This window comes from Eutrigla gurnardus (assembly GCF_963514095.1).
Source record: "Eutrigla gurnardus genome assembly, chromosome: 15".
NCBI classification, from domain to species: Eukaryota; Metazoa; Chordata; class Actinopteri; order Perciformes; family Triglidae; genus Eutrigla; species Eutrigla gurnardus.
Window position 1 is genome coordinate 15,834,600 of NC_139938.1, and position 12,154 is coordinate 15,846,753.

General features: G+C 47.1%; 1 protein-coding gene across 2 annotated transcripts; it reads left to right on the forward strand.

The window, feature by feature from the left end:
- The first annotated feature begins 426 nt into the window (after positions 1-426).
- dtx2 (deltex 2, E3 ubiquitin ligase) lies at positions 427-11,622 on the forward strand. Of its 2 annotated transcripts, XM_084029283.1 has the most exons (9): positions 427-1,039; positions 1,562-2,150; positions 3,205-3,263; positions 7,395-7,646; positions 8,610-8,677; positions 8,816-8,983; positions 9,102-9,263; positions 9,440-9,529; positions 10,460-11,622. In XM_084029283.1, exons 1-9 carry the CDS (start codon positions 733-735, stop codon positions 10,706-10,708), a joined length of 1,944 nt encoding a protein of 647 aa, XP_083885409.1. In that variant the 5' UTR covers positions 427-732; the 3' UTR covers positions 10,709-11,622. The 2 variants fall into 2 exon arrangements, with proteins under 2 accessions (XP_083885409.1, XP_083885410.1); XM_084029284.1 differs by lacking the exon at positions 7,395-7,646 and having other exon boundaries at positions 431-1,039.
- Positions 11,623-12,154: the final 532 nt, after the last annotated feature.

Consider the following 12,154-nt stretch of genomic DNA (forward strand, 5'->3'; position numbering starts at 1 on the left):
GAATGCGACCTTCAGGTGCACCTTGTAAGCTACTGATTTAGAGATGAGAAAGGTGCTCAGAGCTTTTTAGTAGTAAAAGTAAAAGTAAAGGGATTCTTTTTATTTTTGTTATAAAATAACCTATGGCTGGGGCGTGTACTTCCTCTCAAACTGGGAATGAAGAATACCTGACATTAGTGACGGACAGACAAAAGGAAAAAAATATTGCAGTTTTGAATTTTTTTTGTGGATCTTCATTCACTAATCCAACTTATTATAGGAAACGTGGGGTTAAATATTCAATATCCTCATACTGTGTGAACAAATAACTCAAACTCTCTATATTTCCCCACAGAAGAATCCTTTGTTTGTCTGATGATGCTTCGTGGCATTTATAAAAAAAAAAAAAGTCCCCATGTCCGGTTGGTTCCCACAAACGTGGCCTGAATTCCGATCTTCCCGGAGGTCCTTGAACGCAGCCGCAGCCAGCGGAGGAAGGAACCCTGGCAACGCTGTCACAAAGCTAACGTTGCTACTGAAAGTCCTCCGCCGTTTGGTCAACATGCTGTTAAACGTTGATCGAGGCTCGCTGTAGCTTCCTCGAAGGCGAACACATTTACGATGGAGGTTTTTACCGAGCCGAGCTAGCAGCCGTTTTTCTCCGTCCGGGCCGCAGACACACAATCGGCTGAAGCGGCTAACCAGAGCGAGCTGTTGTTAGCTTCAGAACCCGAGCTGGCTGGCTCCGTGAATATGGCGATTGTGTCTGGCTCCTGTGCCCGGGTGAACGGCTCGAGGAACGGGCCGTCCGTGCCGGCTACACCCTCCGGATCCGTCGGACAATCGCAGCCCATGATCGCGGTGTGGGAATGGCAGGATGACCTGGGCTACTGGCGGCCTTACAGCGGCCAGGTGAGCGCCCACATCGAGCGGTGCCTGTCCCCGCGGGGCCAGCGAGGAGGAGCCGGCTCGACGAGCATCTGCCTCGGACAATCAGACCCCAGCCTGTCGCCTTATCTCATCGACATACCCAGCTTGAAGCAGTTCCGCCAGGACACAGGTGAGCCGTGGAAACAGCTCCTCGTAACGTGTATTGTTTCTGTTTGTCGAAGCCTTACAGTTATCAGGCCATTTAACGCTAGCTAGCTAGCTAGCTAAGCTAACAGGGCGCTGCTGCTGCTGTTGTTGTTGTGATGATGAGTGTTTAACCAGGCTCCCATGATGAACTTCGGACATTTAGACCGTTAATGCTTTCATCCAACGTTAGCTACGTTGTCAACGTGACGTCACATCGCTGACGCCTGCGACGTGAGCACTTTGTTTTGCTTCTGTGAGCTCTGATTCGTGCTAGCTGCTTGCACTGAAAGGGAGCAGAGCTAGCATAAATAAGGCTAAGAAACCATGAAGCAGCAGCTTTGGCTAAATAACTGATCTGGCTGTCACGAGGGATGAGTTTGTTTGTGTTTACATTATGGCCATCCATCCATCCAACAAGGCTCCTGGCTCTGTTACTTTGCCTGAAAATGTTGATTATTTTTAATCTTAAATTAAGTGTATTCAATGAAAGTCTTGTCATTTTCAGGAAAGACTCGGTCAGTACGCCGGTCCCTGTTTGCCCAGTCCTCAGGGCTCGGCAGCGGCGTTTACTGGGAATGGATCAACGATGAGGGAGGGTGGACTCCGTATGAGACTCGAACCTCTATCCTTTTGGAGCACAGCTATCAGGCCCGCCAAGGCACGGCGGACTTGGGCCCGCATGGATACAATTACATCGTGGATCTCACATCTCTGGCCCAAGTTAACAAGGCCACGGGCTTCAGACGGCAGGTCCGCCGGCAGTGTAACCTGCCCTACCCGCTGGCGTCCGCCGGCCCCCCGGCCATCCCCTCGGCCCCCGCCTGCTCCTGCCAGCAGTGTCTGAGCCACAGCAGCACAGGACCCATGCCCAGCCGCTCACGACATTCCTTTTCATCGGGCAGCCTCAACCGACCGAGTCTTCAGGCCACAGGCCGAGCTGTGGCGGCTCACCCCACTTCTGTCTACTCGCCGTACCCAAGGAGACCCCTCTCTGTGGGGGGGATGTCCTGGGGAAGCCCCTGGCCCCCACCACCACCTGGTAGTCAACTGCCCACACCGCTTCTTCCCAGCTCTACCAGTGCCAACGGGTTAAGGTTGGTATCTGCTGTGTGTGTCGGGTTGTGATTGGAAACAACAGCAGAAAAGTGTCCCCACGGTTTAGTTAGCTGACCTGGAAGGATGCATGTCATGCTTTTCCCTTCTCTTTGTCTTTCCTGTCTGTCTCCACTTTGACCGAGCTGGTAAAACAGGAACGACAGAACGTTATCTGCAGCTCCAGCCCTGCGCTGGCATGTTTGTTTTGGCTCAGTCTCTCTGCGTCTCATCTCCAGCCTTCCTGTCCTCCACTTTCTAACGTCACAGAAAACTGCGTTGTGAATGTAATTGCTTACTGAAGTTGCCTAATGAATATGCAGCTCGCTTAGTTTTTCTGGGCTCTAATTTAAGTTCCATTTAGTGGAGTCTCAGCCACTGGAATGAATAACAGACGAGTAAAATGCTAATTGTCCTCCACCTAGCTCACACTGCTTTGTGTTCTGAACACATTCTCTTCATTTCTGCTGCGATTGCTCGCGCTTGTCAATGATTACTCTGGAAGGTGCATCTATTAATAAATAACACACGTATTAGCTAGTCAAATAGAGTGCTGCCTTTTATGTATTTGCATATTGATGTTTTGTCACATTGGTGTTTATTATAAAACATTATTTCAAATAAACTGCATGCAAATGTGAAGAAACTTAAGAAATGTAAGAAATTAAAGAAGATCCTGTGCTATTTTAAAATAGTGGTTACTTTTTGTACCCCATACAGGGATATAGAAAAATGTTGGAGGTTCCTTTTAGCCATTTTTCACTACTTTCTGACAAACAGCTAATTGAGAAATTAATGAACAGATTAATCATTAGTCACAGCCCTACTAGTCATTTAGCTAAGCTCCTTCAGTAAAAGGTAAATAAACTTGCACTTAATTCAGTCAGGTTCATCGTCTTGATCTGGTGCCAAAGCTATTCCTAACGTCACGATACTTAAATGGTCCAATTCTGTGGAGTTGATTGGAAAGTGAAATCGTCTGGAGTCTTTGTTTCTTTCCGTTGGTTCATAGTTGCTGTTTATGCTGACTGAATGTCACTGTTCTGTTTCCGGCAGCGTTCCTTCCATCTCGGTGCAGCTGAACGGATCCACCAGCGTGAGCTCGGCCCTGGCAGGTAAACGGGTCACTAACCAACCGTCCTCCCGGCTGTTACCTCTGCTCTTTTACTGCGCCACATCATGTTGTTGATGTCAGTCGCATGCAGTAAAATGTGCTTTATGGGCCTTTTTCTCCTGCGTTTGTCTTGTGAGTGTCGGTCTGTTTAGGATCAGCCAATAAAAGAGCTGGAAAATGAAGAATAACACAAACTTGAAAAGAGTGGGAGGAAATTAAATCCCTTTTGTTGTTTAAAGCATCAGAGAAAGGCCGCTGTTTAACGAGAAACAATACAATAAAAGACATGAAAGACGCCTGCACACAGGCCTGTTTCATTAAGATGCTGTACGGAACATTCGGCCCTGGATGCTTAATTACTTTCAATGACTTGGTTTGAAGTCTTTATAGTCTCAGAGCGCTCCATCCGACGAGGCTAAACAACAAATCCATTACTCCTCAAAGTGGTAATACGTTCATTCAGATGATTTGCATTACAAATAACTTCAGTAGAAAGTATCACTAATATATGTTTACTGCAACATTCATATAAAAATATAAATCTTGGCAGCAGCAGCAGTCATGGTGACTAATGGAAGGTTGAATGCTTTGTTTAGCGGTAAACAGAGCTGGGGTTTGACTTGGTGGGGAAACATGCAGGAACTCTGAAGAGGATATGAAGGGCTCGTTGTCAAGGCCGATCACACCGAGGCGTGTCGCAACAGGCGCGTCGCAACAGGCGCCGCCGAGGGTGGGGGTGTGTCCCAACCGGTTTATCAACGTGGATCCAAGCAGACGTGGAGCTGCTGGATGAGGACGGGGAACACAGCGATTCTTTCATGCGATTCTTATACACAAATGAAAAGTTATTAATGGTATATTACACGTTCCCTATCATGCTACGTACCGGCCCTTTAACCAGGGAGGGGCTTGCCACAGGTAGAAAACACCACATGTTTTATACTCTTAACCTTGAGCTTTAACTGAAAATGAAGCTATAAGTCAAACTTTTTCTTCTTTTCTTATATGAACTGAAAAGGGACACACACCCCTTTTTGAGGCTTTAATTCTCATAACTCTAAACTACACAACAAATGCATGAATGTGTATTTTGGATTTTCTTTGCATGCATGCTGTACCTTCTAGGTGAATCTGGCTGCTGGGATCAGCCTTCTAGCCTTCTTCTGTCCTCACACATGCTCGTTGTTGTTCCTTTGAGTGAATCACGATGACACCACTGACCTCGTCTGTTGCCATGACACTGGATGCAGTGAACTTGTTAACGCCTATGTGCTCGTTACCTCGGTCACCTCTGACCGTTCGATGCAGCAGGTGTACTAGAATTAAACATTTTGTAATAATGGAGTATTTTATATTTTACATTACTACATACAGGGGCCATTATAATTATAAGAATCATTAATCGCATCTTTTGGTCACGTAGTTAATGCTTTGGGTCTCTTGTGTAATTGAGTCTATTGTAATGCAGGCTGACACACAGCAGGCAGGCACGTTTTAAATGTCATAAAATGGCAAAATTGACATGCAGAGTGAGCGCTCACTCTGTCTCCTCCTTTTTTCTTCTTCCTGCCGCAACACTTTTCAAATTATAACTCAGTTTCTTGGCTGTGATAAGCTGCCTGAATCAATACAATCAGCCGGAGGAAACTAGTGGACCAGGACCTCATTAGTGAAAAGCACCGTACCATGACGTTGGTGAATCATTTAAACTGGAAGGTCAGCCATGCGGCGGCGTCTCCAAATGTACAGTTTTAATGAGCACAAATCACAATTGAACTAGAGACTGTCCTGCGATAGGATCACACCAGGCCGCCACGCCAACTCTGGCCATGGCCGCCACGCCAACTCGGGCCATGGCCGCCACACCCACCACGCCAACTCTGGCCATGGCCACCACGCCAACTCGGGCCATGGCCGCCACACCCACCACGCCAACTCTGGCCATGGCCACCACGCCAAGTCGGGCCATGGCCGCCACACCCACCACGCCAACTCTGGCCATGGCCACCACGCCAACTCGGGCCATGGCCGCCACACCCACCACGCCAACTCTGGCCATGGGTGCCACGCCAACTCTGGCTATGGCCACCACGCCAACTCTGGCCATGGCCACCACGCCAACTCGGGCCATGGCCGCCACACCCACCACGCCAACTCGGGCCATGGCCGCTGTGTGAACCCTAGACTTCCTGCTCGGACCACGGCCACCTTCAAACCTTCATTTTGAAAAATAATAAACTCCTCTCCGCCTCACACGGCAGCAGATTTACAACGTATGAACTCCTGGAAAAGTACTTAAAACCTCCTGAGCTTTTCGCTGCTACAGTAGATTTCCACGCTGCCTTGTGTTGCCACAACGACACAATCGCATGTAGCAGCTGGTAACAGGAAATCGCCACTGTATTTCACACTGTTTTCACTACAACATTTCCATACATTGAATTCAGGTGAAGAACCTTTTCAGTTTAATTTTGATGATTTAACAAAGATTCGTTAAGTCGGCTGCAGCGTGCGTGAAAGTGGAAGCAAGTCTGATTTTTATTTTGCTTCTCAGATACAAAGATTTGTAAAGTAGCAGTGAAAGCAGTGCTCCGTTTATTAACATGTGGAAGTGCAATAAAAATGATTTGGTCCCTAAAATCAACGCCTAATCAAGATGTTAATATTGATGAAAATAAACGGTGATTATCATCGTTTCCAGGCCTGCTGGGCTCCACGTGAAGAAGCTCGAGTTCAGTTTGTCACGGGCCTGTTTATCAGCATTACATCACAGACTGAATCAGCTTTCACATAAAGTGATAAATTATTCTGGGAACATTCATTGGGCGAAAGGGGTCCAACGCCACTGATTCAACGTTTGTTTTCCATAGATCCTTCTATGGACAAGCTGGTGGATTGTAGTGAAACAGCTGAGCTGGTTTTATTTTATGTATTCTTTTTAAATAGATTTGACTTTTGGACTGACATAATAACGGAGCGTGTCTGCGAGTGACAAGAGAAAGGGAACGGATTAGTTTAAATTCATGATCCGATTTTTAATGGTTATTAGTTGTATTCTTTTGTTAATGGCCGTGTGAGCACACCGTGTGTCGGTGTCACTAGTGCCTCATATACGGCAGCATGTCGCTGTGAAACTATGATGGGAAAAATCAGTCTAGCCTATTATTGTAACAGCTCTTCTTCTGATTTCATTTTCACACACCAACAAACTTTTCAGATATCTGCAGAGAAAACACATGACGTGAGGCAAGTGCATCACTGCCACCTTCTGTCCTGACCAATCCAATCAATCCACCAGTCTAACCAAGTTAACCATCAGAGTCAACCAGTCCAAACAAGTCAACCAGTCCAACCAAGTTAACCAGCAGAGTCAACCAGTCCAACCAAGTTAACCAGCAGAGTCAACCAGTCCAACTGAGTTAACCAGCAGTTAACCAGTCCAACCAAGTCAAACAGTCCAACCGAGTCAACCAACAGTTAACCAGTCCAACCGAGTTAACCAGTCCAACCAAGTTAACCAGCAGAGTCAACCAGTCCAACCGAGTTAACCAGCAGAGTCAACCAGTCCAACCGAGTTAACCAACAGTTAACCAGTCCAACCGAACAGACAAATAAACTGCTCTGAAAACGACCTCATCTTCAGGTACAAATTAAACATAAGGCGGCTTGGTTGCTGTAATAGCGCTAACCACAAAGTGGCGCTGTTGTAAGTCTGCATGGCCGATGATGGTCACGTAAAACACCACCAGCTGATTGGTCGATCAGACTCCAGCAGCACACCATCGATTCTCGGGATCTTTTCCAGACTCCAAGATAACGTTTCACCGCTGAGATTAATTCTAGCTTTATAACGGAAAAGGTCCTGATTGCAGCTTCGCTCAACAACCAATAAGAGAAGAGACAGAAGAGCGCCGGTTCGTAGTCGACCATTAAAGCGAAGCCGTGTTTTAATTTGAAAAGTTCTTGATGCTGTTTCCTGTCTGTGTCAATGAGGGACGGCCATCGGTTGCTGCAACATTTCTCATCTTTTGATTTGTTCCTTTCTACTCCTGCATATCTCCACTTGATCTCAACCCTCACCCGCCTCAACCCCCCCCCACCCGACCCCACCCCTCCCCCCACCCCGCTCCAGGCATGGCCTCCATTTTGATGTCAGCAGTGGGACTCGGCGTGCACTTCACCACTGCCCCCCTCCCTCAGCAGCAGCAGCAGCTACAGCAGCTCCAGCAGCAACCTGCTCCTTTCTCGCTTCCTCCTCCTCTCCTCCCCCCAGCCACCAGCAGCAGCAGCAGCAGCAGCAAGCCCCCCAGCAGCAGCAGCAAGCCCCCCAGCAGCAGCAGCAGCAGCAGTTCAGTTAGGAGAGCAAAGAGGCAGCACAGGAGAGGTAGCTACCACGCCACCGGCCCTTCCTACACCTCTTTACTCCATCGCTCTCTCTGGTCCGGCCGTCCCGCCACAGGAGCATTTCATCCTGCATCATCTCACTTCCATCCGCCCTCATGTTCATTCACTCCACTTCTGTGTTAGTTGCTGCTGCGACTGTCGAAACGAGGAGGAGAGTCCGACCGACGAGCTCTAAACGGACTCCGAATCATGCTGCCGGTCCTCTGACATCAGCTCATTAGCTTCCAGAAACATTCTTAATTCTTTCCCTAAAGATGTGCAATCCCTGGCTTTAAGTGTGGCGTGCTGTGGCCTGCAGCGCCACCAGGTGTCAAAGAGGAGCCTCCGCTGCACCGTAAAGCTGCAACACGAGTCCCCCATCCACGGCACATTTGTCGCTTTGATCCAGTTATTGTCCCAAGCATCTCATAGAATGAAAATAATTCATTATTAATATTAATAAATAATACGGCATGGATCTAACCTGCTTAAATCAGCTTTTGTCCACTGTGTCTATGACAAGAGGGCTTGCTCGTAGATACGTTAATACTGGGGAAAAAGCTTGAGCTTCGTTTCATCGCTGCCTCTGTTTCTTTTTTGTTCATCTCTGCGTTGCCATGACCACATATCACCTCCTCCTCTCATTGGCTGCCACTTTTAACTTGTCTTCCTGTTCTTCATATCAACACTTCAGACACAAAGAGCAGAAAAAAGGCTGAAAACTTATCAGTGATTACATTTTTTTCTTTGGTCTCCCTCTCAGCTGGTGGAAAAGAGCCGACCTCCTCACCTTTCAGAACCTGTAATTAAACGGCGCTGTCGTGTCATAATATAAAAATAATTACTTTTTAATGTTAGCTCTCAGAAAAGTCCTAAACAGACGTGGCACTCTCACGTGTGTGTGCGTGTGTGTAAGTGATCGTTACGGCTCATTTCTCACGCTGCGTTGTCGTTCATCTTTCAGCCTCCGCCCAGAGACCCGAGGACGTGATCCAGCGCTACATGGAGGTGGCCGCCGGCGTGCCGGACGAGGTAAAGGTTTCTCCCTCCCGCGTGTGAACAAACTACAAGGTTTAATTAGTCTGAATGCTTGAGGCCAGCTGCTTTTAGACGGTTCACATGGCTGTAGCTGTTTTTATATTAACACACATCCCCTGGTCTCTCTCTCAGGACTGCATTATCTGCATGGACCAGCTGACCAGTCCGTCCGGCTACGAGGCCCCGCCCACCCAGGAGGGTGGCCCGAGCAGCCTTCCGGACACGGTGGGGAAGTTCGTCAAATGTGGACACACCCTGCACATGCTCTGCATGCTGGCCATGTACAACAACGGAACCAAGGTACGCTGCCTCGCCTCATGATGAAATTTAGTGTTAGTTGGTTTTTTGTTCACGGTCCCATCCCTCAACCAAAGTCATCGTCAGCATCTAACCACATCCCATGTGTGCACGCCTCCAGGACGGCAGTCTGCAGTGCCCCTCCTGTAAGACCATCTATGGAGAGAAGACCGGCACGCAGCCCAAAGGCAAGATGGAGATCTACAGCATCGGCCAGTCGCTGCCGGGCCACCCGGACTGTGGCACCATCCAGATCATCTACAGCATACCACACGGCATCCAGGTGGGTCTGCACACTACTTGGTTAGGATCATCCCCCTCCAGCCATGCATCTTCTACCAGGGCTGCAAAATCAGAGATTAAAACCAGCTTCACGGCCATGCTAACTGTGTAAACGCGTAACTACGCTGAGTCCCGATAAGCAGTCGTGTTCACGTTAATAATCCCCGCCCCCTCCAGGGTCCGGAGCATCCCAACCCAGGACAGCCGTACACCTGCCGAGGCTTCCCCCGCTTCTGTTTCCTCCCAGACAACGACAAGGGAAGGAAGGTGAGACGCTCAGCTCTACTGCCCACGTTCATTTTGTGGTTTAATATATCAGTGCTTAATTATTAGAATTAGATTCTTTTTTAAAATGAGTGTTGAGAAAAAAGACACACGCACGCACACACATGCTGCCTCAGCATCGTAGAGCCTCGCTGTCCTTACATGAAGGGCTCCGTGCTAACGTTGGCGTTTCCATGGTGAATTAGCTGCTCGTTTCCCGCTTCACTGCAGCTGTACACGCCTATAAATAATCTGATGGAAAAGTGGATTCAATTGTTCCCCTTGTAGTTTTATCTGCGCTGCCATCGACAACCGTCCCTGGTGTGATGTTCCCCGTAGAACACGGATTTCACCTGCAGGAGCCTTTTTCTTTTTACCATCAACCATCTGTCACGATCAACTGTCCTGTAATCCATGTGTGGATCGGTGCCGCCTCTAAACGTCTGCAAATATCTCAAATCAACAAAAACAACGAGTGCTGCTGCAGCAGGTTGAAGTGTTGCCTTCAAGGTCATTCAGGGAACAGCAGTTTCCCAACTGCTCCCTCTATTCCAGCTGCCATACAAATTAGGATTAAAAACATTACGGACCCCCTCAATCTGACACACATGTTATTTGTTTTTACCCAAAACCAAACCAGGACCTACAACAAAGTACTTTGATTTTAAGTATTTGTAGACTAAAAAAAAAGTGCTAATCTGAATCAGTTCCAACCAACTTCATGTTAAAATCCTAATTTAGGCATTTACGTTTATTTTCTTATCAAATAATTTCGTCTATAAAAATGTCAGAAAATAGTGAAGAGGTGACGTCTTCAGATTTGCTTGTTTTCTCTCCAAAGCTCAAAGGTATTTGATATAATTTCATAGCAGACGAAGGAAAGTCACCGAGAGAAGCTCCGATGTTGAAGTGTTGACTGTCTCGTTTCTGAAGGTGCTGGAGCTGCTGAAGGTGGCGTGGATGCGGCGCCTTATCTTCATCGTGGGAACGTCCAGCACCACCGGAGAGCCCGACACGGTGGTGTGGAACGGCATCCACCACAAAACCGAGATGATGTCCAACCTGTCGGGCCACGGCTACCCGGACCCCAACTACCTGGACAATGTTCTGTCTGAGCTGGCCTCTCAGGGCGTGACGGAGGACTGCTTCAAGCCTCCCAGTGGCGGCGGCGGCGGCAGCTAGGTCACCGGGAGTTCACACATTTCTACTCACATGACCACCGAGTATTAAGTGCACCTCTGTGGCCAAGTCTGTTTGTTTTTAAGTTGATTCAGCATCGACCCCGACCCTCATGGAGTGAGCGAACAGGGGAGCTGGAAAAAAAAAAAAGGAAAATAAAGCAGAACGGCCTCCATGTTCCTGCTCGTCACATATTCCTGAACTCTTAACGAACATCTCCACAAACCAGAGGTTTTTCTTTTCCATCGAGTCGCTGTGAAAATGGCAGCTCAACATCGGGGATAAAAACTAAATAAATAAAAATCTCTCTCATTAAGCACTTTAGTTCCGGCGGTGCGTTTTAGCTGACGCGTGATTTCCCGGTAAAACAGCAGTGAAATCTGCTTTCGAATTGGGAAGTTATGCAATTTAAAATATTTCGGATGAAAAGTTTTGTTAAGCACAAAGACACTGAACCTTCTCGTAGCAAAGTAAGGAATATATATATATATATATATATATATATATATATATATATATATATATATATATATATATATATATATATATATATATATATATATGAGCCTATTTGATGAGAAGAGGCAAAGCTTAACTAAATTTAAAAAATGAATGAATGAAACAACTTGCCAGTGGAGGAGAATAGAGTCGTGTTTTTTTTAAACCATTTAACACGACTTCTGATTGGACCATCTGTTGTAAAATTTTACTCCCCAAACTAATTTGATAAGCAGATGTTTAATGCACTCACATGGTGATTGTTCATGTTTTGGATTTGCAGTTAACGGCGTTCTCGCAGCGGCGTCGTTTACATCAGTGCGTTCCAGTTTGTGTGAACGGACGACAAGGTCACGTCGTGTACCGCCGGACGACCTCGACCCTTCTGTCCAAACAGACGTGGACCGCCGAGGTAAAAACAGGGGGAAAACCAATAAAAGAAAATGTTACAGTGTGACAATCAAGGTCATGGAAGTCGACACAGGAAGCGGCGACAGCGGCGAGCGCGTTTCCATGTTGCCGCCGGCTGCAAACTCACCTCCTGTATTCACATTAATCTGCTCACAGCTGCAGTACAGTCGCTAAACTGAGTCTTCACATGTATACAAGCAAACCTGAAGAAAAAGTCTGCAATAAAGAAACTAACTGGACTTCTGCTGAGTTATTTTATTAACAATTAAGCATTCTCCATGAAGAGAAGATATAGATAGATATATACTTTACCATTCTATCATAAATGACCTATTAACCTTCATCCTACTTTGAAAATGTTCCAGTCAACTTTGACAAGCCCAGACTGGATGACCTGTCAATCAGCAGGTAAGTCCCGCCCCCTAAAGCATCCCCTGCTTTCTGGTCTGGTGGACTCTAAATGGACCATAATGTACTAAATGAACATCATGCTGGATTGAAGAAGACTTGAGATTGAGACCATAAACTCATGTTTACGAT

Coding starts and splice junctions, on each gene's coding strand:
- dtx2 (XM_084029283.1), top strand. CDS start 733: ATGGCGATTGTGTCTGGCTCCTGTGCCCGGGTGAACGGCTCGAGGAAC. Junction 8,984..9,101: donor TGTACAACAACGGAACCAAG/GTACGCTGCCTC, acceptor GCACGCCTCCAG/GACGGCAGTCTGCAGTGCCC. Junction 9,530..10,459: donor ACAACGACAAGGGAAGGAAG/GTGAGACGCTCA, acceptor TCGTTTCTGAAG/GTGCTGGAGCTGCTGAAGGT.